This window comes from Eschrichtius robustus, chromosome 20 (assembly GCF_028021215.1).
Source record: "Eschrichtius robustus isolate mEscRob2 chromosome 20, mEscRob2.pri, whole genome shotgun sequence".
NCBI lineage: Eukaryota > Metazoa > Chordata > Mammalia > Artiodactyla > Eschrichtiidae > Eschrichtius > Eschrichtius robustus.
Genome location: NC_090843.1, coordinates 62,067,715 through 62,093,562, shown reverse-complemented (window position 1 = coordinate 62,093,562; position 25,848 = coordinate 62,067,715). Strand labels below are relative to the sequence as shown.

At 43.5% G+C, this 25,848-nt stretch overlaps 1 protein-coding gene across 1 annotated transcript in view; it reads right to left on the bottom strand.

The window, feature by feature from the left end:
• The window catches only part of ARHGAP44 (Rho GTPase activating protein 44), a 146,847-nt gene that overhangs the window by 32,133 nt on the left and 88,866 nt on the right, over positions 1 to 25,848 (bottom strand). Inside the window, exons 5-10 of the mRNA XM_068530687.1 lie at positions 21,211 to 21,322; positions 19,050 to 19,126; positions 12,700 to 12,817; positions 2,921 to 2,989; positions 609 to 690; positions 40 to 167 (exon numbers count right to left, since the gene is read on the bottom strand). Coding sequence (XP_068386788.1) covers positions 40 to 167; positions 609 to 690; positions 2,921 to 2,989; positions 12,700 to 12,817; positions 19,050 to 19,126; positions 21,211 to 21,322 — 586 coding nt within the window. The remainder of the gene's footprint in view (positions 1 to 39; positions 168 to 608; positions 691 to 2,920; positions 2,990 to 12,699; positions 12,818 to 19,049; positions 19,127 to 21,210; positions 21,323 to 25,848) is intronic.

The window sequence follows — 25,848 nt, the reverse complement described above, 5'->3', positions numbered from 1 at the left end:
GACCTGCTCAAGGCAGAGCTCGGCTGCGCCCAGACCCACCTCCTCCTGCATCCCACACTCCAACAGCATCGTCACACACGCCTCGATGGGGAAGGCAATCTCCCGGCCGCTGATCAGGAGGTGCTCCTCCAGGGCCTTCCCGAAGGAAGGTTTCTCCACCCAGGCCTCTGTGGAGGGGGAGCGGAGCAAGAGAGGGGTCAGTGGAGGTCACCCACGTGGGCATCTTCCCTTCCTCTGCTCACACTGATTCTCCTAAGTCTACCAAAGACACGGAGCCCAGCTGAGTCTCCATTCTTGTGGTTTTGGGGGATGATGGGGGGGGGGGGTGGAATGGACGGCCGGCCCATGTGAGCAGAGCTGGTGGGCTTCCTGTCACCCACCCACCTCCACGCATGCCCACGCACACCCGGCTCATCCCCGTGGGGCAGTGTGTGTGAGTGTGCTTGGCTTCACTGCCGCTGGGGCAAGGCGCCTGCTGGGGGAGGTCCTGGGGCTCACCTAAACGTGGCCCTGCTCGGGGGGCGGCAGGTGAGCCAAGCACAGGGCACCAGGCTTCTCTGGGAAGCAGGTTCCCCAGCCTCCCCGGCCCAGGCGAGGTCTGCACTCACCCTGCTGTGCTTTTATCTGAGGCAACACAGCCTGCAGGAGCGTCAGTGACTTCCTGTGGTACTCGGCCTGCACTTCTATGAGCTGAGGAAACACAAGAGCGAGCATCACCCTTTGCTGAAGGGTGGAGAGCACAGGCTGCCGCGCCACTGGGGTGCCCTGCTCTCTCCTCCATCCACCCGCGATGATGGGCATGTGTCTCCTTAGCCTCTGTAGCAGGGGAGTGACCACACATGGAAGTCCAGAAAGCAGGGGAATCGGGGAAGAAGACAGGACACCCCAGAGCTCAGCCTGCCCCCACCGTCGCCCCACCTAGCGAGCACCCCGCCCCCAGTTCTCCCGGCAAAAGGCACCGAAGAGGTGCAACAATGAACGACTATAAATGGAGAACACCAGAAATCCGTGTGCCTATGAGATGGCGCTAAATGCCATGAGCCTCTATATATCTTGATTTCTGCCAAAACAGTTCAAGACATAACTGGTCGGAAAACATGCTTGCTCCACAGTCCTCTTCAAGTATCTTGGGAGGTAAAATTGCTTTGGTTATCGTGATGCAGGCCAAAGAACAAAGTTCTTCAAGATGTTCTACTTTGCCCATCTCACTACTAAAAAAGCTGCTGAAATGGTGATAAGAGCAGAGGAAAACCTGTGAACAACAGTCACTTCATTTATCTTCTGAATCTCTACCTCCTCCTCCTCCAAAAAAAATCGCGCATGTGTGAGGGAAAAGGTGGGAGTCACTCTGCTGAGAAGTCTGGTGTGAAGAGTAGCTACTGTTATCCCCAAGGAAAACGAAAAGGGAATTTTAAAAAAATCAGAATGTTGCAATAAATGGTACCCAAATGGCAATCAGGTAAGCTAATAACGCCTGGAATGTCAACAATGTCATTCGTTTTAGAAACTCTAAAATGAAATATTATCTTCACAAGTAAAACTGATGGAACATACTTGAAAATTACTGTGCGCGGGCTTTCTCTAGTTGCGGCGAGTGCAGGCTTTTCATTGCGGTAGCTTCTCTTGCTGCGGAGCACAGGCTCTAGGCACGTGGGCTTCAGTAGTTGTGGTATGCGGGCTCAGTAGTTGTGGCTCGTGGGCTCAGTAGCTGTGGCTCGCGGGCTCTAGAGCGCAGGCTCAGTAGTTGCAGCTCAAGGGCTTAGTCGCTCCACGGCATGTTGGATCTTCCCAGACCAGGGCTCGAACCTGTGTCCCCTGCATTAGCAGGCGATTCTTAACCACTGCGCCACCAGGGAAGCCAAATCCCACTATTTTAAAATAAACTTTCCAAGTTGGAAGAAATGCCTATCAGCTCAAGAAACTCTGGCCTTCTCGGCCACTGATGCCCGTGCAGGGAGAGTGCTGACGGCCCACAGCTCCGCCCCACGCTCAGCAACACATTTAAGCTTCTCAGAATTCCTCCTCCTCTTTCTTCCCTTTACCTTCCTTCCTCTTCTGTTACTTCCTTGACCATAAAGAGATGCTTTGAGATTTGAGTTTCATTCCCAACTTTAAAAGCAGGTGAGCTTATTAACTGGATTTTTCATTTGTATTTTCTCTTCTCAAGTTTTGTTTTCTTTTTTTTTCCAGTTGCTTTGTATTTTCCCTGGTAAATAGCCAGGGTCCTAATTATTTGGGCCCCATCATTCAAGTACGGATGACTCAGACCCTGTTTCTCTACTCTCTAAATCTGCTCTCATAGATGAAAGACAGGCAAACAGGCCTCATCAATCCTCGTTTACCTACTTGCCACCGTCTTGGGCAAAAATCTAGATTAAAAAACAAATACGCGCCAGGTGGGGTTCTCTTCTTCTTCTTCTTCTTCTTCCCAAGTTCCTTACTGATGATAGATTCAGGTTTCTCAACCTTGGCTCTGCTGACATTTTGGGGCTGGATTATCCTCTGTTGTGAGAGTCGTCCTGTGCATTGCAGGATATTTAGCAACAAACTTGACCTCCACCTCCTGGATGCCTGTAACACCTCCCCTCAATGGTGACAGCCAAAAATGTCTCCAGACCATGGCCAAACCTCTGCTGGAAGAGGAGACAGAATCACCCCTGGTTGAGAACCACTGCCATAGATCACCGAGTTGCAGTCATCTTCATGGATGAAGCTGAATTTTATTCTTGAGCTTTTGGAGAAATCCATACAAGGAGAACCAGAAGGCAGGATTTATTCACAGGTAGAACAGTCAAAGCCCCATCCATTCTCAGGACGTGCTTGATCCAGGGGTCCTCAGTTTGAGGCCAGCGTTCCTCCCTGTCTGCACCGTGATGCCTGTAAACAGACTTCAAGCAGCCTCACCTTTCTGGACCCTTACCGTCTGAAAGTAGTTTGCATAGTCAATTTCTTTGGCCACAAAACTGTACATGTCAGCCGACAGCTGGTCCTGTAGGGGGTAAAACACAAGACAGAGAGTGGGTCACGCAGGAGTCTAGGCATCACAGAAGAAAGAGCCTTAACCGTGGTTGATCTCATTTTTCATAATACTTGGCAGATTACAAACTTTGCCCGTGGACATTCCCACATTTCCCAACCACGGCTCTAGAGGATGAATAAGCGGGAAAAGAACACCTATGCCAGTGTTTTCCCAGGGCGTTTATTTAACACGTGGGCTACAGCGAGAGTTAGGAAAGCTGGTATGGGGGAGTGATGTGCAAACTACTTCCCTACATCTCTGTGGCAGGCACCACCGTCTGAGGCAGCCCCGCCAGGTACAAACTGTGCTTCTGCTTTCCTCGTCTTGCCGTTTCTTCCCTTTGGTGAGGCTACCTGCCTTGCTCTCCTTCATTCTCAATTCTGATTGGTTGATCACCAGCATACGGGAAAGAAACAGAAACACACCAAGTCGCGGGAAGCTGGGTAAGACAGGTGGGCAGGGGAAGGACTGTTGATTCCAAACTTGGCAAAACCTGGACTCGTCCAACATCACACACAAATCTCATAGTGTGAACAGTCCTCCACCACTGAGCTTCCCATGGGACCGAGAACAATGGCTGAATGCTGTGTCTGGTTCTGGAAAGTGTTCCCTCCAAGGAGGACAGTTGTCTGTTTCACAGAAACACTCCCTGCAAGGTGCGATAAAAGTGCATCTTGAGCGGATGTAGACTTTGTCAATAACCGTATCTTTGAGCATGTCACATCTCTAAACTTGTGTGTGCAAGTCACGTGATCTCTGACATCCCTCCCTATTTGGTAGCCTTGAGGTAGATCTTCAGAAGAGATGCTTAGTTAAGGAGAAAAGAGTCTATAATGTTCAAGTTGAAGTAACATGAAAATATCACCCCAATGCTTATAGCAGCACTATTTCCAATTGCCAAGATATAGAAGCAACCTAAGTGTCCACTGATAGACCAATGGATAAAGAAGATGTGGTGTATATACAACGGACTACTACCCAGCCATGAAAAAAGAATGAAATCTCGCCATTTGTAATAATGAACAGACCTAGAGGGCATTATGCTAAGTGAAATAAGTCAGACAGAGAAAGACAAATACTACATGATCTCATAGGTGGAATCTAAAAAACAAAACGAAACGAAAACAGACTCATAGATAGAGAACAAACAGTAGTTGCCAGAAGGGAAGGGGTTGCGGGGTGGGAAAAATAGGTGAGGGGGATTAAGAGGTGCAAACCTCCAGTTACATAATAAATAAGCCTTGGAATGTAATATACAGCACAAGGAAGATGGTCAATAATATTGCAATAACTTTGTATGGGGACAGATTGTTACTAGACTTATCGTGGTGATCATTCCATAATGCATGCAAATGTCAAATCATCATGTAGCACACCTGAAACGAACATGATACTGTATGTCAACTATATCTCAGTAAAAAGGAAGAAAAAAAAAAAAACAGCACAAGAAAGCTGACCCAGATGCCGAAGGAATTAAAGCAGGCAACTACATGATTCAGGAAGAGCATTCTGCACCGACTGCAATAACCTCAGCAGCCTCTCCAGCTGCCGATTAAGCTGTTCTCGGTGAGCACGGGGATGGGAGGAGTAATCTGCTTCCTTTTCCAGTATCCTTGACAGGCAAACAGCCTTAAAGCATTCTTGTACACAAGACGATAGAACCACCAAGATCCCGATTTCAGATGAGTAGCTACCAAGAGTTCAAGGTAACTTTCCCAAAGAATAAAAGGGGCTCTAGGACCACCCACCTCAGCTCCCTTCCACCAGAGTAGCCCTACCATGAATGCCTAATCTGTCAAAGGTGCAAGAGAAAGTGGTTTTGTTGGAACTCAACCTTGTCTGCCATCCCCCCAGCAGCCTTGGTCTGGAAACATCCATCGCCAGCCTGACAGGCCTAAGGGAGATATTTCAAGTCAGGGAAAAACAAAGGGTGGAGTGATAAAAATGGCTCGGCAGACAGAGGAAAGGAAGGGAGCCTCAGAAGGGACTAAATGCCATATCAAATCACCTTCAACGACTCAGCAGATGATCTTAGAAAAGTCGGGCCAACTGTGTGTGCCCTCAGGAACACGACAGGATTTTCTAAAGGTACAATCACATTACCGTCTTAGGAAGTTAACAATATAGACTCCAAGTAAGCCACACAAGTGAGAAATAAAAGTGGAAACTCGAAATCAAATTTCTATTCATCTAAATAAATAAAATAAATATTGGGACTTCCCTGGCGGTCCAATGGTTAAGACTCTGCGCTTCCAATGCAGGGGGCCCGGGTTCGATCCCTGGTTGGGGAACTGAGATTCCACATGCTGCGCAGCACGGCCAAAAAATAAAAATAAATAAATATTAATCTAAGTTATTTATAATTATTAATAAATGTTATTAATTAAATTTATTTTATTCATAAGTATCAAGAGAATAATATTTTTAAAAATAAATTCCCATTAATCTAAATCATTAGTGAATTTTCTTTATAAAGGGGGAAAAAAACCTTCCATTAATAATCACCAGAATTTTATGTATTTAAAAAATCATTTGTTTTCTGATTTTGCAACAGATCCATACTCAAAATAATACGAAGAAAACAAATTCACCTGTAATCCCACCACACAGAGATAACCGTGCAGAGATAACCACTATAAATACTGACATTTGCTCATTTTGTACTTATTTTAATCAGTCATATGATTGCCTGGTTTACAAAAAATGGGATCAGACTGCTTGGTAGCTCATTACCGCCCCCAGAGAAACATGCTTTCTATTGGCCATGACATTTACTGTATGAATGGACTCTGTTTCTGTTGCCGGTTATTGTGTTTCTAATTTATCACGATTATAACAACACTTGAAAAAGCATCTGTTTATACAGTTTTCCACCCATCTCTTGATTATTTCTTTGGATAAATTCTGCAGTTAAAATTAATTCTGATTGTATAATTCCTTAGAGTTAACTTTAAACATATTAGAAAGATAATTATGAGTTGGGAAATTAGATCTTATGCATTATACTGCTGAAAGATCAGAAAGATCACTATTTATACTACGAGGAGTAATCCATGAGTTTTGTTTGTTTTCTATAATAACCATTTAATTCTGTTTAATCACAATCAAATTTAGAGAGGAAATTTAAATAATATGTTTTTAATTTGTATTTTTTGATCAAGAGCTTAACTTTCTTCTACCTTTATTACCTATTTGTGTCATCCACTGTCAATTCCTTGTGACCCTGAGTATCTATTTTCCTATGAGAGTCTTCATCTATTTCTCATTTATAAGATTTCTAAGAGTTTTTTAGATTGATGAGACCATCAGTTTTATCAAATACTGCTAATATCTTCCCCAATTTCCTGTTTGAAACTGTAACTTTTTTTTTTTGGTACTGCATTTTTCTAGGGCTTCTGTAAATAGTAGTATCCATGAAATTTTTCTCTTTACAACTTCCTCCTTTGGTAATCTGCTTGGTGCTTTTCAACCAACAATATAAATATCCATATATATATATTCAGTAGAGAATATGACATTTAAATCTTTAATAAATTAGGAATTTATTTTGGTACTTGTATCAGATACAGATTTCTTTTTTCAAAGAACTAACCAAATGTCTGAGAATTACTCATGAATAGATTGTCCCTATGGATTAGAAATCTCACAGATGAAACTTCTCATATACTTGGATTTTGGATTTTCTTCCGGCTGGGAGGCCTTTCTTTTTTTTTTCCCACTGATATATTTATTTCTTAAATAGTACCTATTTTAACTATGTAATTCTATAATATATTTTAGGAGATAATAATTCAAAGCTCCAATAATTCTCCCACCATAACTTTAGAAACTTTTTACTACCCTTTGAAACATTTATTGCAATTTACCACAATCAAAATACTACAGTTGTAATCAAAATAATTTTGGGAAATTCCATTTGTATAGTATTAACTCTTCTCATCTAAAAACACCTCTCAGTTTTATAAAGCCTTCTTTGATTTCCTTAGTAATATTTTATAATTACCCTACATTACAAAATGCTATGGTAGGATTTTAGATATTTCTGTTGTTTAAAAAAAATCCCCAAGATATTTATAAATACTGGTCTCTTAAGTACTTTTTCTTGGTAAAAAGTGAAACCTTGATTTTTACTGTTGACTTCTGGTTTCCTATTTGGCACGTAGGAGCTCAGTCCTAACAAACGTAAAGAGCTGCAAAAAACTAAAAAATCAACAACTCTTTTTAGATCCATCAGAGAAGTGAGGGTACAGGGCAAACCACTGCCCCCAAACCAGAGAGACAGACAGCGGAATACGAGAATCACAACTTACTGGAGAAGAAATCCGGGAGCAGAACCTCCATAGTTTCAGGAAACCCTGAACTGTAATTGACAAACCGCAGGAGGCTCAGGGCGGACAAGTCTGAGAATTAAAAACTCCAGGGAATGGGGGAGACCTCACGCTTTTGCTGAGTTACGTTCTCACAGTGAACATCAGAGAAAAACCCTCTTTGGCTTTTGCCAAGGGGAAGAGGAAAGGTACCATTTTGAAATGTACTAGAGCATTCTACTCTTAACAAGACCTACCCTTAGGAGAAACTTTTTTTTTTTTTTTTTTGGCCGCGCCGTGTGGCTTGTGGGATCTTAGTTCCTCAACCAGGGATTGAACCCGGTTCAACCCCATCTCCCTGTTCATCCTAATCACAGGGCTACAGAATGCTTCACCCGGCTCCCACACCTGACTGCTATATCACTAAAGGCCTACGTACCTCAGTTCCCTTTACCCAGTATACATTGTGTCCACCTTTCGATAAAACTTGCAAGGCAGGGCTTCCCTGGTGGCGCAGTGGTTGAGAATCTGCCTGCCAATGCAGGGGACACGGGTTCAAGCCCTGGTCTGGGAGGATCCCACATGCCGCGGAGCAACTAGGCCCGTGAGCCACAACTACTGAGCCTGCGCGTCTGGAGCCTGTGCTCCGCAACAAGAGAGGCCGCGATAGTGAAGAGGCCCGCGCGCCGCGATGAAGAGTGGCCCCCACTTGCCACAACTAGAGAAAGCCCTCGCACAGAAAACCAAGACCCAACACAGCCAAAAATAAATATAAAATAAATAAATAAATAAATTTAAAAAAAAAAACAAAACTTGCAAGGCATACTAAAAGGCAAAAACACAGTTTGGAGAAACTGAACAAGCATCAGAACCAGAGTCAGATGTGTCAAGAATGTTGGAGTTATCAGGCTAGGAATTTTTAAAAATATGATTAACATGCTAAGGGCTTTAATGGAAAAAGTAGGCAGCACACAAGAACAGATGGATCGTGTAAGTAGAGACATGGAAATTCTAAGAAGGAATAAAAAAAAAAACGCCGCACCCGCCCACCTGCCCCAGGTACCAGCAGGTTCCGTCTTATGGAACCCACCTTGACTTGGTTTTCCTGATCTAAAGTTCTCTGGGTCTAAAGACAAATATCGTATATTAACACATATATGTAGAATCTAAAAAAATGATATAGATGATCTTATTTGCAAAGCAGAAATAGAGACACAGACGTAGAGAACAAGAGTTCTGATACCAAGGGGGAGGGGAGAGTGGGATGAACTGGGAGATGGGGATTGACATATACACACTATTGATACTATGTATAAAATAGATAACTAATGAAAACCTACTGTAAAGCACAGGGAACTCTACTCAATACTCTGCAGTGACCTAAATGGGAAGGAAATCCAAAAAAGCTATACGTATCTATGTATATGTATAGCTGATTCGCTTTGCTGTACAGTAGAAACTAACACAACACCGTAAAGCAACTACACTCCAATAAAAATTAAAAAAAAAAAAAAAAAAGCTCTCTGGGTCTAAAGATCTGGGGAGCTCTGCTTGGGCCTCGCTGTGCCTAAACACAGGGAAACCAGACTGCCACCTTGCTCACCTTCAGCCCACAAACTTTCCTTTTGCTGGGCTGCCACAGTGTGGGAGATCCAGCTGAGAGAATACAAAACCATGAAGATAGAAGGGGAAATGACCCGATTAGGGCAACCCAGAAAGGGAAGGGAGGAGGACCACGGTGGATGTTTAGAACAGTTGGCAGCCAATGAAGCAGAAATAAAAGAGTAGTCAGAAGAGAACTTTAAAGAAAACATCAGTGCCTGCTCTCAAGGGGATCTGCTCAGCACACAAATAAAGCTGCCGAGAGCACAATGCGTGGTTTTATCCACTGGATATGATCATTCTACAGTTCATGTAATGAAACAGGGGCCACAGACCAGCCAAGATAGCTATGAAAGAGAGTGGGAGTTATTTTACTGAATATTATAATTGCTATGAAGTCATTAGAAGAGACATTGCACAATATTATCCCAGGAACAGACAAGCAGATGAATGGAATACAGAGCCCAGAAATAAATTTGAGGAATCAGATGATAGGGTTTCACTTCAGGGGGAGGTGGCTTATCTAATAAATGAATTACCTCTTCATATGGGGGGGAAAAAACCCAAGTCTCTCCTGCACACCACATACAAAAATAAATTTCAGGTATATTAACATGCACAAAATAGGTGTATATGATGCATTAAAGACATTAAAACAAAATTAAAGAGGAAAAATTTCTTAACCTTGAGGTGGAAGGCGCCTGATGGACCACCTGGGGTCTTCTCCCATACAGAGGAAATACAGGTATATGATCAAGTTCTTAATGGCAGACATCAATATAAACAAAAAATACAACGGCAGACTGGAAAAAGTATCTGCAGCACAGCAGAGAGAAGAAAGTTTAATATCTCTAATTATACAGAGAACTTACACAAATTGCTATTAAAAACAATAGAAATACTGGTCCGATTGCCAGTACAAATAGACAATTTGACAAACTAAGAATGTCTAGAAATATAGGAAGAATGTCCAATAAATACACAAAGATATACTTAGGACCACTAACATCCTGGGAAATTAAAGTTACAATAACATAGGGATAGCTTTTTTTCCCTCACTGGACGGGCAAAAACTGAAAACAGGAAAAACATACCTTACAGAGAAAGATAAAGTGAAATGTCCAATTCCGTATATTAGTGGTGGGAATATAAATTGCAATTTCCTTTTAAGAGAGGTAAACTGGAGCTTCCCTGGTGGCACAGTGGTTAAGAATCCGCCTGTCAATGCAGGGGACAGGGGTTCGACCCCTGGTCCAGGCAGATCCCACATGCCGCGAAGCAACTAAGCCCGTGTGCCACAACTACTGAGCCTGTGCTCTAGAGCCCGCGAGCCACAACTACTGAAGCCTGCACACCTAGAGCCCGTGCTCTGCAACAAGAGAAGCCACCACAATGAGAAGCCCGCACACTGCAACGAAGAGTAGCCCCCGCTCGCCGCAACTAGAGAAAGCCTGCGTGCAGTAACGAAGACCCAATGCAACCAAAAATAAATAAATAAAATAAATCTAAAAAAAAAAAAAAAAAGAGAGAAGTAAACTGTCAATATCTATTAAAACTTAACAAGTATACGTAGTCTTCTACCTAAAAATATCACTTTTGGGGATCTATCCTATAGGGGGAAAAAGTTACCAGTGTATAAGAATATACCTAAAACGATGTTGATTATATCATTTTTGTTGATGGCAAAAAACAAAGAGACAAAACACATTAGTTTGAATATCTATCACTAGGAAAAATAGCTAAATATATCATGGTAGATACCTCCCTACTAAGGAATACTGTGCACATTATTAAGAAGACTAAGTTGGATCTACAGCTATTAACCTGGAGAAACGTCCAGGATGTATTGTTAATTGAGAAAAGTGATAGACCAATAGAAATAACATGACTGTTTTATAAGCACACACATACACACAAACACAAAACAAGCACCTAGAAAAATGCTATATATGAGGGCATATTTGTATGATTATAAAAAAGAAAAAAGGGTGGGAGGCTATGTAACAGGTCCTAACACTTACTTCCTTATCCGTATAACTTTTATGGCCACTTGGCACGTCACAGAGCACATTTTTCACAACAATTCTTAATAAATATTGTTGAGAAAGGCAAACTGGTCACCTCCTTTGCAAACGGAGGGGTTGGTTGGTGGGTTGCTGGGTAGGAAGGGAAAGAATTATTGGTGTTTTCTTAATATATTTTCAAATTTTTTCTACTGGTTTTGGTGAACATGCAATACTTTTGTAATCTCTGAAAAGGAATTTTAATATATTTTTTGGTAAAAACAGCCTATGTAAGAAGCTACCCAAGACTGAGTGAAGCTATTAAACTTTTACTCTGATGCGTTTGGATATTTGCATTCAGCAGCTCCCCTCACCACTTTTTTTTTTTTTCATTTCTGGCCACTCCGTGAGGCTTGTGGGATCCCAGTTCCCCAACCAGGGATTGAACCCAGGCCACGGCAGTGAAAGCCTGGAATCCTAACCACTAGGGTATCAGGGAACTCCCCAGCAGCCCCTCTTAACATCACCCTGCTGTGTCTAGTGAAGAAGGAATTTTGTAAGAAACAAGATTTAACTGAAGGACATGCACCCATGGTAAATGGGTAGAGAAGACACAGAGTAAAAGGGAAATCAACATGAGAGAAGAGTGATTCTTCACGAATAGCACCAGCTAGATCTTTGCCATATACACAGGAATTCAAATGACAAACCAGCTTTACTCACAATGAGTCTTGGGTCTGAAGTACTGGTCTAACTTTGCTTGGCTCCATAGAACTGGAGGCTGAGAGATAACAAATCTTTTCGAGATATTTTTGATGTTTGTAACTCCAGAGAGAAATTCTATCTGACTCTGAATGTCACCTGAATGCAAGGTCAGAATCACCTGTACAGGGTGGTCATAAAAGCAGAAGCTGATGGACAAGGTAAGACTCGATAAAGCCACAAAGAACAAAGATGTATGCGTGCAAAGTGGCCTCTCTCTTGTAAAACTGTACGTTAGGAAGACAACAGATACCAGCATAATTCCAGAAATGTGGTATTTTTGTTCCTTAGATCCAAACCAAAACTGGCACATCTGCACGTATACAGATGTACATATACACAGAGCATCAAGAATGGCGTATTGCTAAGAAAGCCCCGTAAAACGTTTGTGGGGAAAGTAGATGAGAAACATTTGAACAAGGGTGATGGGTGATGAGGGGCACCTATCACTCCCGAGGGCAGAGGCACACTTTGTAGAATGAGGTCCTCCTCTCCTGGCAAGTGGAAGGTTTTCTTTGCTGCAAGTATCTCCTTGGCTAGCATTTCAACTTCATAGACACATGTATGTCTCCCGCAAAGCAAAGGACTGATAAAGTGACTCAGGAAACAGTAAAAGGCAAACAAGAAAATAATGTAATATCAACAGGGAGTCAAGGCTCATCTATTGTCTAAACTCTCAACTGTTCTGGGTGGCCTAGAATCTATGATGTGGGGCTCAGATGACTTACAAAATCTTCGTGGAGAAACCGAGGCCATTTCCTCTTTGCCTACCACGCAGGAATATCAGTGATCACCCACTGCTGTCCCCCCGCATCCAGGTCACCATGAAAGCCCCAACTCTTAGGGCTCATGCAGGACTCTTTGGAGGTGTCAGCAGGCAAGCTTGGGGACAGTGATTCAACCAGAGGCTCACTATTAGGGTTTTCATAAACCTCCAGCCAACAAAAAGGGACTCCCTTAGGGCTTCCCCATCTTTCTCAGTGGAGAGGAGCAAAGAGCTGGGTACCCTGCAAATCTCCACTCTGTTGGCAGCCTCCTCCATCTCCTCCCTGAGGGCATCCGCTTTGGCACCTGCAGGCTGTAAGCTGCTGGACAAACCCGAAGACTTGGAAGTCTGCTGCCACCTGATGGGAAAGAGGAGACAAAGAGGAGAGAGGTGTGAGACAGGTAGAGAAAGCCCTGGGGACACTGTGGGAAGCAGAGAAATAGCTGGTTATGAGTATCACCCAGGAAACGACACAGCCTCATTCCAAAGGAGAGATAATGAAAAGGTACCCAGTACCAGACCAGGAGAAAGGGGGCTCCAATGTCCAAGTGGCAGGACTGAAGGAGGCTGAGGATAGCGGCCACTTCAGACAGAGCAAGGATTCCCCACTTTGCCATCAGCCTCCCTTCTGAACACTCAGGCCAAATGACTTCACCACTGCTTCCTCTGAAGCACGGTCCATGCCATTCCCATTAGCTTCCTGCCTTTCCTGCGGGCTGTGAGTTTCGAAACATTCACCTACTTGGCTGAAGCCAATCATGGGTGCTAAGTGAGAGGACAAGTGGGTAAGATTAAAACAAATGTGAAAGCAAAAGTCTCCACTGGTAAGCACTAAGCAACCTCTGATCAACATTTCGACACTTCATTTATATTTTCTTAAACATTTATCTCTCTGCAGAGAATACTGGCCTTCTGAGGGAGCCCCTTGGGAAGCTTTAATGGGGAAGCACAAATATTTCTGGCTGCTAAGTCATTATCAAGGAATTACCAAAAGCAGGCCCTGAAAGAAGGTTCTAATTATGCTAAGATGCTAGTAGCTGTAGCAGGAACAGCAGCGGGCCTCTCCCCCTGAGGCTGTAAACTCAACAGCCTATAGGGTCCAGCAAGTAGGAAAAATAAGTCAAATGGGTCATTATCTTAAAATCTCATCCACTCAATCCTTTATTTCCTACTTGTGACAGGGACATGAGATATAAAGCTGTGTCTCAGCTCTAAGAAAAACAATCGCATAATCAGGATGACAAAGGCTGACAATGCCTGGCTGCAGTCTTGGGAAGTCAGCAGGAACAGGGAGGGGACGGGGACGTGGCGGGGGTTCACTGGAGGGTGATCAGGGCTGATGGGGCCCAGGCAGGGGGGGGGTGTGGCCCACAGGTTGCTGGATGTTTCAACTGACAAGCTGCGAACTGTCAAGTGAACTCATCAGATGAAACGTGACAAGAGATTAAATAGCATCCTCTAAAACCACGCAGGCCAACAGTGTATGGACCAAACCAAAGAGGCCTGCGGGCTCCATCTGGCTCTTGGACTGTCCATCCAATGTAGAGGCAAAATGTGCAATGTTACCCTCATTTTGAGAATCAAGAATTGAATCACTAAGTGTCTTCTCTGTACAATTCTTCTTTCCTCTTGTGTTACGTGCAGGAAAAAATTAGAGAGTGGGGCATTATAATACCGAAAAAGGGGACATTAGTTCTCTTTGCTATTAGCACAAAGTAGCGAAATGAAGGATCCTCTGTCACTTAAAAAGCGCACCCATGTGAAAATTACTTAAAAAGGCTTTAGGACATCAAGCTGGCTTGAAGCTCCAGAGATGGACACATGTGTCCCGAGAAAGATTCCTCATCCAAGATAAGAATTCAAGGCAAATTAAAAAATCTAAGCTAACATATAAGGATTAGTAAAAATTCCTGGGCAATTCTTTCTTATAATGGTTTGCCTTACAGAAATATTTAATTAATACCTCCCAGGCTTAGTCAAATAAAATGTGAAATGTCATGGCTGTAATTTAGATCTCAGATAATGAATACACTTCCTTGGCTGATTATGGTAGATTATGGAGCTACAACCACCATCCCATTCATGCTACCTGAAGGAAAAAAAAAAAACTAACCAATGTATAAGTGTAAAAAATAAACAAAGTGGCCACAAACACTAAGCTGATTTTTAGGGTTTTATAGATCTGGATTAGATTTGTTTTTTTTTTAAATCCAAATTACACTTAATATATGTATATTAAAATGAAGACATTCTCCAAAGTTCTCTCTTTCTTTTCTTCCCTATTCCCCTTTATTCCCCCCCCCCACCCCCAATTCTGTCCTGGTAGTTTAAAAACATATACCTTTCCCCTCCATTTATAAGGAATTTTACTTGTAATGGATAAGTAATCTACTTTGATATTATAAAATAGTGATAAAATGCCCCCCAATTGGTCCCTTTGTGGAGACTGAATAGCAAAATATCAAGGGAAACTTGGAAACATTTGTATAGGTAGCAACTAACTGGGAAAAGTGCCACTAATCATGAATTTCGACAAACAATAAACGCTGGAGAGGGTGTGGAGACAAGGGAATCCTTGTACACTATTGGTGGGAATGTAAATTGGTATAACCACTATGGAGAAGAGTATGGAGGTTCCTTAAAAAACTTAAAATAGAGCTACCATATGATCCAGCAATCCCACTCCTGGGCATGTATCCAGAGAGAACCATAATCTGAAAGGACACATGCACCCCAGTGTTCACTGCAGCACTATTCACAGCAGCCAAGAAATGGAAGCAACCTAAATGTCCATCGACAGAGGAATGGATAAAGCAGATGTGGTACACATATACAATGGAATATTACTCAGCCATAAAAAAGAATGAAATAATGCCATTTACAGCAACATGGATGGACCTAGAGATTATCCTACTAAGTGAAGTAAGTCAGACAGAGAAAGACAAATATCATGTGATATCACTCATATGTGGAATCTAATTTTTAAAAAAGATACAAATGAACTTATTTACAAAAAGGAAACAGACTTACAGGAATCAAAAACAAATTTATGGTTATCAAAGGGGAAACATGGTGGGGAGGGATAAATCAGGAGCTTGGGATGAACATACACACACTACTATATATAAGATAGATAACCAACAAGGACCTATTGTGTAGCACAGGGAACTCTACTCAATATTCTGTGATAACCTATATGAAAAAAGAATCTAAAAAACAATGAATATATGTGTATGTATAACTGAATCACTTTGCTGTACACCTGAAACTAACACAACATTGTAAATCAAGTATACTCCAATAAAATTAAAATATTTTTAAAAATCATGAATTTCGAGGAAGGATGATCTTCTCATTCAGAGGCTCTATAAGTAAACTCAACAATTGTTCTGCTCTGTTAAGAGAAGAAATAAGGTTTCTTGTCCAAGAAGAGTTTGAGCTTTGAAGTTTGAAGAAAAGAAAGTTCATTTCTTCCCACTAAGGTAGCTGAGGTGACCCCATCATTCTCTGGGAAAGATGCCACCAGTCTATAATTTGGGGATGATGAAGACAGAATACAAGCTTTACGGAAAGGCTAATGGAAAGAAAAAGGCCAGAAATAAGGGTAAGATGTTTCAGAGACCAGGAGAAGGGTATAGAAGGCAAACTCAAGATCAGTTCAGGGTGACAGGAAGTCCGGAAGGAGTTTTGGAAGGAAACGGGAAAGTTGCTTTTGTGGGACATTTGTTTCATCTGCCCAGTCTTCTCCGCTCCTCTGCCTCTGGCATCCTCCACTCTTTGAGGTCCTGGCTCAGAAGGAGGATGTTACAAGGAAAAGATCCTAATGTATGCAGACTGGCCAAATGGGGAAGCGGGGTGGGGCAGAGGTGGGGGCAGTGAGAACCCAACTGCTCCTCCAAGAGTAGCTGGTGACGTTTGCATTTCAGTAGCACAGCATCTGGTCTTACGCTCACTGCTCCATGTTGGGAAACAGTGCTCATGCTGGCTCAGGGGGAGGGTTAGAGGAAAAGGCAAGAAGCTGGGGTGAGTTGGCTTCAGAAACAACCAAAGTTGTCAAGGGTCTAAGTTAAAGGTTAGAAGCATAAAAATCTGGAGGGGATAGTAGATTATTTCCTTACCAAATCCCAATACACAGAGGATGTGCTGAAGACATGAAGAAGTTTGTTAAATCATGGAAGAGAGGTCCCTGATGACACTTCTCTGTGGTTTCAGAATCTACACACCCCTTGGTGTCACCGTTAAAAACATAAGACAAAACTAGGTTGACCACGGCTGTCACCAGGCAGAAACTCTCTCTCCCCTAAGGGGGCTGAATGAAAATACGTAAGCGGACAAGGCAATGACAAGCTTTGATGCTCACATCCAGCCCTCTGAGCAGAAGCTCTGGGCTGGGAACGCAGGTGTTCCTTAGAGAAGCAGAGAAGAGATCTCAGAGCTAAAACCCAGGTCCTCACAGAAGGAAATGACTCTGCAAACCCAGGAGCCCGGTGTCCACCGTCACCCGGACGGTGGGACAAGCAGCATACCCGCCATCACCTTATGTGACTCCGGGATGTGGGACTTGAACACTGGGGTTACAGGACGCATTTACGTGGCGCACGGACACTGTAGGAAGTCATACCACACCATTATGCCTGATGCAACCTTCTCTCTGTTCCTCCAAGGGCCCTAGGGGGAGGGCCTCAGATCTGGGTCAGAGTAACTTCAACAACTTTCTAATCCCTCCTCCTCTTCCCTTTTCAGCAGCTGGAGACAAGCTTCAGGATCACAGCCTTCCACAGGCAACAGGACCTAAAATTTAACAGCACGGGTACTGCTTTCATCCTGTCCACGTGTACATTTACCTGGTACTTGTAGCTAAGGGCACTGCCTTTCACTTTATGGTAGTGCTGTTAAGATTTCTCTTTTAAATAGACTCATTTTGAAAAAATGTATCGACATTTCACAAGGTGTGTTGGCACAGATGTCACAGATCATTCAGGTGGACTGAAGTTTGGGAAACACTAGGTGAATTAAAGAAACGCTGACGGATACACACTACCATATATACGGTGGATAAACAACATGGACCTACTGTAGAGCACAGGGAACTATGTTCAGTATCTTGTAATAAACTATAATGGAAAAGAATCTGAAAACAATTGATAGATATAAATGTATAATTGAATTACTTTGCTGTACACCCAAAACACTGTAAATCAACTATACTGCAATAAAAAAAGAAGAAGAAAGAAACTCTGTTTCTCTGCTAATCTAGCCTGATTTATTTCTGGTCTTGGGGACTGTGCTACACTTTCTGTTGATCCAAACGCAGAATTCTGGTGCCTCAACTAGTTATAGTAGCAGCTTCCTTTTGGAAAGCTCTTGGGAAGTGCTGTGACAAACAGGATCTCATCTGACACTCCAAACAACCTCCCAGGTCAGCCCAAAAAAAATGCAAATGTTGCTACTGTCTGTGTACAGGTGAGGAGACTACTATTCTGGAAGGTTCAGTGACTTGACCAAGGTCACAGGTCTAGAGAACAGGCAACCTGGATCTTGGACCTCATCATTCACTCCTGGTTTGGGACTCGTTATCCTATAGTTCACAGCCAAAGTATTTCCAGTTTTGTCTTTGTTTTTGTTTCTTTTTCTCAAGAAAATTAAAATAAGATGCGGAGATTCTTAAACTTGACCTACAAAGGACTGAAGGTGGAACCAAAAGGTTCCTTCCGTATTATTATTCACGAGTCTGCACTGCTTCAACGTGCACACGTACGCACACATGCCACTGTAAGAAATAAAAAGGCGTTTACACACAACCATGACTTATGACGGCCACAGTCAAAGCCACTGCAGGGCCACAGCACGCCCCTGCTGGAACAGGAACTTTCCGGTAGATTCTGGGAGGCGGGAGCAGGGGAAGAGTAGCACTGTCGGAGCTGCACTTCTCCCATAATGGTCTCAGGGTTACAGAATGGCTGCAGAAGAGACAGTCACACCATCGACCACAGGAAAAGGAGACCGGGTCCCCAGAATCAGAAATCCTCCTCTCGTGGTAAACAGGACGACACATCACGCTACCTGCCTCTCTGATCTCTGCCCCTACCACTCCCCACTTTGTCCCTTCCGCCCCTGCCATGCTGGTCTTCATTCTGTGTCCTGAATACGTCAACCTCATTCCCATCGCAGGACCTTCGCATCTGCTGTTCCTGCTGTCATGGGCAGTTCTGCACCAGATCTTTGCATGGTTGCCTCCTTCTTATGAGATCCAGTGTCATCTCCTCAGAAAAGCCTTCTCTCATTCACCCTATCTAATGCTGCAGCCCGCTTCTCCACATCTCCTGCCAAAATTACACTGTGCTCTCTTCTTGATAGGACTTATTGCTTCTGAAACAGCCTCACGTGTGTGTTCTCTTGCCTAGATCTAACTCCCAAACCAGGTGGTAGCCTCCATGAGAGCATGGTCCCAGGACCTCCAGCGCCTGACACACGGTGGGTATAAGAAACACTCGATGAATGAAAATGCTCACACACAAAACCCTACCCCTCAAACATGATCACAGCTCCTTCAAAGAGGCAGAAATGAAAGCAAAGAAATCCCACCACACCTCGTTCGTGAAGAGTCCATGTCCAGCACCAGCTTTGCTAAATGTTTCCTCTGTTTTTGGATATTTGGGATTTCCACCTGTGGGTACAGGAGAAAAAAAACAGTTGATTTGAAGCCCAAGACAGATTCTTTTTTTTTTTTTTAATTTTTTAAAATTGAAGTATAGTTGATTTAAAATGTTTCAGGTGTACAGCAAATTGATTCAGTTATACATATATATATATATATTCTTTTTCAGGTTCTTTTCCATTATAGGTTATTACAAGATACTGAATATAGTTCCCTGTGCTATACAGTAGGTCCTTCTTGGTTATCTCTTTTATATATGGTAGTGTGTACCTGCTAATTCCCAACTCCTAATTTATCCCTCCCTTCCCTTTCCCCTTTGGTAACCATAAGCTTGTTTTCTATGCCTGCGAGAAAAGACAGATTCTTAAAGAATTAATGATATCTTCCCAACAAGTTTGCTCGAGGTCCCCCAATCCTCAGTTTCAGAGGAAATTCTTGGTTCCCTTTCCTGAGCTAAACTCTGCTCTTTCTTCACTGGAATCTCGTGGAGCCCAGACGCAAAGCGAGTCTCAGCACCCAGCTCAGACCTGCCCCCTTGAGTTCGCCTGCTGCTTTGGCTGGGACCCCAGAGGACCTTTATAAAGAGCAAGAGGGCCTCTCAGGAATGCTCTAGGCTGTACCAGGATGGCATCTGAGAAGTCGAGAGCTGGCCCATATCAAAGCACCGTATCTAGAACGTTCTCCTTGAATACTTCTAAGCACTTCGGTAATTATTTACCCATTCATCTGTCCCAGAAATTGCACCAGGGGATGGGGAGGTCCTGGGAGTGGTCTAGAAAGGAAACCAGACATGGTCCAGGGCAAGGCTGCCCGATACGGTAGCCTTGAGCCACCGGTGGCTATGCCATTTCAAATACAAGGGAGCGTGGACCTCCCTGGCAGTCCCGTGGTTAAGACTCCACACCTCCACTGCAGGGGGTGCAGGTTCAATCCCCGGTCGGGGAACCAAGATCCCACATGCCGCTGGGCGCGGCCAAAAATAAATACATAAATAAATTCAAGAGAACAAAAACAGAATTAAAACTTTAGTTGCTTCGTTGCACTAAACACGTTTCAAGAGCTCTGTAGTCACAGGTGGTTAGTGGCCACCAAGCAGTGCAGACGTGGAACATCTCCATCACTACGGCACCGTGGACACTTGTACGATCGATTAAAGGGGACTGGGAGGAGGTCCAGGCTTCAGGACAAATAACATCCCCCAGTGATTTTCTTTCTTGCTAAAATTTCACTTGGTTGAAGCTGGCAAAACTGTCACAGAGGCATTAAGGCTTCTTTTTAAGAAGACAGTTTTCTTTAGGGTCCTTTAAAGTAGAAAGAGAAGGGCCCTATGTAAACAGAAACAGTGAGGGGGCCTTAGAGACTCTCTTGGACACGGGTCCCCAACCCTTGTGAGTAGGGGCTGCTGTTCATTTTTTTTTTTTTTTTAAGTTTTTAATTGAAGTATAGTTGATTTACAGTGTTGTGTGAATTTCTGCTGTACAGCAAAGTGATTCAGTTATACATATATATACATTCTTTTTTTTTCATATTCTTTTCCAGTATGGTTTATCACAGGATACTGAATATAGTTCCCTGTGCTGTACAGTAGGACCCTGTTGTTTACCCATTCTATATATAATAGTTTGCATCTGCTAACCCCAAACTCCCAATCCATCCCTCCCCCTCCCCCTTGGCAACCACAAGTCTGTTCTCTATGCCTGTGAGTCTGTTCCTGTTTCGTAGCTACGTTCATTTGTGTCATATTTTAGATTCCACTGCTCATTTCACTGAAGACTTGAGATGGGTGGAGGGCAGGGGTGGAGATGGGGCGGAGACCCTGCGGGGGACGCGGTGATGCCACCAGCCTTGCAGCTTCACCCATGGGGATGCCAGCAGAGGAGAGGGTGGGTGGAAGAAGGGGGCAGCCCGCAGCTCAAAGGGCTACCAGGCTGGGGAACCCCAGCCAGTCGGGTAGGAGCGATCCCCGGTGAAACACTGTGCCACAAAGCGGGGTGAGGGGTAGAAATAGCCATGAGGCCGAAGCAGAAGGACCCCAGAGCCCACCACTCCACCCTCCCCGCTCGCGCGGGCCCAGCCTCACTCCTGCTTCTGACCTCGGCCAGCAGGAACAGGGGCTCGATCACATCTCTCTCGACCTGCAATTCAAAATGAATCAGCTCCTGGGCCAGCTTGTCCTCCGCCTCGCCACAGAGTTTCAGCATCTTCCTGTGACAGAAGGGAAGAAAAACCATCCTGAGTACCCTGCAGAGAAAGATGTGACCCATCACCCCCCGGCCAGGTAAACACGCACGAGATGGTGTTAATAAAGTAGTTGACTGCTGTGCCGTCCCACTGACCAACTGGCTGCATGTGGTTTCATTTCTGACACTGTCTACTTTCTGAAGAATGCTGAGTACCTACTGTGTGCCTGGGCTAAAAGGGGATTTGTGGGGAAAGTAAGAGAGATGTGGAGAGAACAGATTCACACATGCCAAATCCACAGGCTTAGAAAGAGCCAGATGCTTCTCCCTCCTGAGACCACTGGAGAAACCAGCTAAAGTCAATGTGCCAACAAACCAACATACCTTCAAACACATACCAAAACCTCAATGCCAGTGGGCTCTAACAGAAAGAAAACTCCTTCTCCCAAGCCATGAAAACTTATTTAATATAGGATGAGCGGACGATTTTCCAACGAAAAACTGGAATGGAAAACCATGTAAAAGTTTATTAATAATGAGCGAATTACATAAGACCTGAATGAGTAGAAAAAGTTATGCCATATTCCTAGACGGGAGAATACAATATTTCAAAGATGTTCATTTCCCCTGAAGGGCATACAAGCAGCCCTCCCTTTTCACGGTACAATGTTACCTGAAACTCATGTAAAAAGTTTTTACAAATTAACAAAAGTATAGAAAGCGGTAATACTATTCTAAAGTTAGTATGTACTTTTCCTGTCCATATATATTTTTTAAATTAATTAATTAATTTTTATTTTTGGCTGCCTTGGGTCTTCGTTGCTACGCATGGGCTTTCTCTAGTTGCAGCGAGCGGGGGCTACTCTTCATTGTGGTGGACGGACTTCTCATTGCGGTGGCTTCTCTTGTTGTAGAGCACGGGCTCTAGGCATGCAGGCTTCAGTAGCTGTGGCACGTGGGCTCAGAAGTTGTGGCTCACAGGCTCTAGAGTGCAGGCTCCGTAGTTGTGGCACACGGGTTTAGCTGCTCCACGGCATGTGGGATCTTCCAGGACCACGGCTCAATCCCGTGTCCCCTGCATTGGCAGGTGGATTCTTAACCACTGTGCCACCAGGGAAGTCCCCCTGTCCACACTTTTACACTTTTCTTACATATGTGTGTGTTCACATGCAATACATAATACAGCTGCTTCAGCCAGCTAAATTGCTTGCTTTTTACATTCATCATTAGGTTTCAGCTAATTCTGCATGTATATCTGGATGGATAAGCCCCAAACATAATGATGAATTTAAAAAGCAAGTAATAGAAGAATAGGTTCAGTGTCAAACCATGGATGTAAAAGTTTTTAACTGGGTCACTTAGGGTCCCTCGTCCATGAAGTGTCTATTCGTATTTTTTGGTGATTTTTGTATTACGATCTTTTTATTTGTAGGAGTTCTTTATATACTTACAGGTATGTGTGTGGGTGTAGAGTAGATTTAAATTCTTTTTCAGATCTGCTGCAAATGTCAACTCCCAGGTTGTGGGTTTATCTCTGTATCTTTTTAATGGTGTCTTTTCTCTGATTTTTCTGGTTCTTAGCTCCCTATTTCAATGGCTGCTTCTTTTTAGAATTGTTAAGCATTCACTACTGACTCTCAACCATGGGAAAGAAGAATTAGCTCTATTTACATTTCTCCTTCCTCCATTTATTTCTATCAGTAGATATTTAGTATTTACACTACCTTTTGACTCCATCTGCTATTCGGAGCAAAGCTGGGTTGTGGACGATGATTACTGGTCCTTCCTGCACATTTATTTGTTCTCTTGGGAGTTAATAATTGCCTTATTTCGGCTTGCTTGTTTAGTTTTCTGTGTACCTGACTGCACCCCAAATCCTCTGCCGCTCTTCTTATTTGTCTCTTAAGCCACTGAACCACCCCGATGTGAATTCGTATTTCATCTTCTTGAATCAGTCTCTCCCAGACCCATGTCCATCTGCATTGAGTTTTCCTTCTCTCTCCAGGCACGGCGGTCTTCCTGAAATCTCCCTTCACCATTTGCTGGATTTTCTCTCTCCCTGTCCTGGGATGGAGATCCTGTTTCCTACTCCCCTACCCCTGCCTGTCTCGGTCACTGCCTCACTGTGGGCCCACCACACATTGGCTTTCTGAGAAAGTGTGTGGGAAGTCCATTTTTTGAGACCCTGCATGTCACAACTTCTCTTTACCCTCAGGCTGAATGAAAGTTAGACAGGAAACTACATTCTATGCTTCATATTCCCCCAGAATTTTGAAGGCATTGTTCAATAATCTTCTAGCTTCGGGCTTCCCAGATGGCTCAGTGGTTAAGAATCCACCTGCCAATGCAGGGGACACGGGTTCAAGCCCTGGTCCGGGAAAATCCCACATGCCGCGGAGCAACTAAGCCCATGCGCCACAACTACTGAGCCTGCGCTCTAGAGCCCACGAGCCACAACTACTGAAGCCTGCGTGCCGCAACTACTGAAGCCTGTGCAGCTAGAGCCCGTGCTCCGCAACAAGAAGCCACCGCAATGAGAAGCCCACGCACCGCAACAAAGAGTAGCCCCCGCTCACCCCAACTAGAGAAAGCCCGTGAGCAGCAACGAAGACCTAACACAGCCAATCAATCAATCAATCAATCAATCAATTTATTTTAAAAAATAATAATAATCTTCCAGCTTCCACTATTGCTTTTGATAAGGCCGGAAGAATTCAGATTCCTGACCCCTCATATATGATAATGTTTTCTCTAGAAGGTGTAGAATTCTTTTATTTGTCACTAGTACTCACTACTGGTGAGTCCTGGCATAGGTTTAATTTTTCCTATTGTATTAGGAGATCGGTGGGCCCTTTCAATATAGAAACTCACATCCTTCACTTCTGGAAAATATCTTTGGATTATTTTTTAAACTATAATTATGATTTCTTCCTCTCCTCTTCTTGCAATTCCTGTTATTCAGGCCTAAGACTTCCTGGATTGGCGCTCTATTCTTCTAACCTCTCTATTTTGCGTGTCCTTGTCTTTTGCTCTCTTTTCTGGATGATTTCAACTTTACCTTCCAAACCTTCTACTGAGAAGGTCATATTTTTCATTTCTGTGAGTTTGCTTTTGATCTCTGAATATTTCTTTCCTGTAAGTACTTCTTAATTAACGTCCTCTGAATATTTCTTTCTTGTATTTCTTAATTAACGTCCTGTTTTTTATTTCATGGACACATTATCTTCTCTTATCTCTCGAAAATCTAACTACCTTACTGACTGCTACCCCTACACTCCACTGTGCCCGGTGCCCCCAGTCTCGGGATGCTCTGTTTTACCCTCCCCAGAGATAAAGCTCCAGACTTTTGCTGGGCTTGGGGGCAAGGGGATGAGAGTGTCCCAGCGGTGTGGATAAAAGCTGGGTCTGAGTGATCCAAATAGCACCTGAGTAGCTTTCAACCCCCATTTGTGATTTTCATCACCACCTCCCTGCAACGACCCACTGTTCCTGAGATCCCTGGGGCCACCAATTCCTGAGCCTTGTCAGCATTTCATGGTATAAACATCTCAGCTCTCTGCACATCTACTTCTGGCTTGGGAGTCAGCTTTCTGGGACGTGCTGAGTCAGGTCCCAGTCAATCATATGCTTTACAAAACCCTCTTGTCTTCTCTCCTGTTTTTTCCTGCCTTTGTGGGTTTATGTCTTTTCAGAAAAAACCCCCCTGGATTATAGCCCGTTTTGGAAGGGAACAAAAATTAGATAAGTGTGTTCACTCTGGCATCTTTACCTGGTGTCCTCCATCCCTTACTTTCAACCTTGCTGTGTCACGTTTCAGGCAAGTCTCTCAGAAAGAACATACTGATACAACGGGATTCCACGTTTACCCACCTGAGAATCTGTACATTATGAACAGTTGAGTTTATTCCATTTGCTGTGTAAGATTTACAGGCAAAGAGGCAGTAATTGTTATTACCTTCATTTTTCTGTTTTCTACTTGTTATGCTTTTCTTTGCTGACCTTTTTTTCTCTTTTAGCCCGTTCTGTGGGCTTTTTTTTCTATTTTGTTTATTCCTCTCTCCATCCTCCACCTAGTTTTGAAGTTACACGTTCTATTACTTTTCTTCTTGTGGTCGTTCTTACCTTTCTAACATGCACACTTCACTTTAAATTTAATGCAATATCTCTATCCTCCTTTCATACAGGAGCTTGAAACACTGATGCCCTTTCCAAAGCTCCCTATCATTATTTTCTAGTATTTTAGTTTTCCTTTGCTTTAACTGCCCCCCGCCCCCCAGATTATTATTACATTGCTATTTCTTAATTCAATGTTTATTTATATTTCTTTACACTGAAGGGTAGCAGGATACACCTCCCCAAAGTATGCCACTTTGGCATAAGGATTAGTTTGAACTGAAGGCAATGGAGAAGAAGCAGACACAAAAAAAGCTCTCCACCCTTCCCCTATTTGCCTAAAAGCAGGACATGAATTTGTCAAGGTGCCCCCCTCCCCTCTCTACCAGGAAAGACAGATGTTAATCACCAGAGATAATTCTAGACCCTTATCAGCCC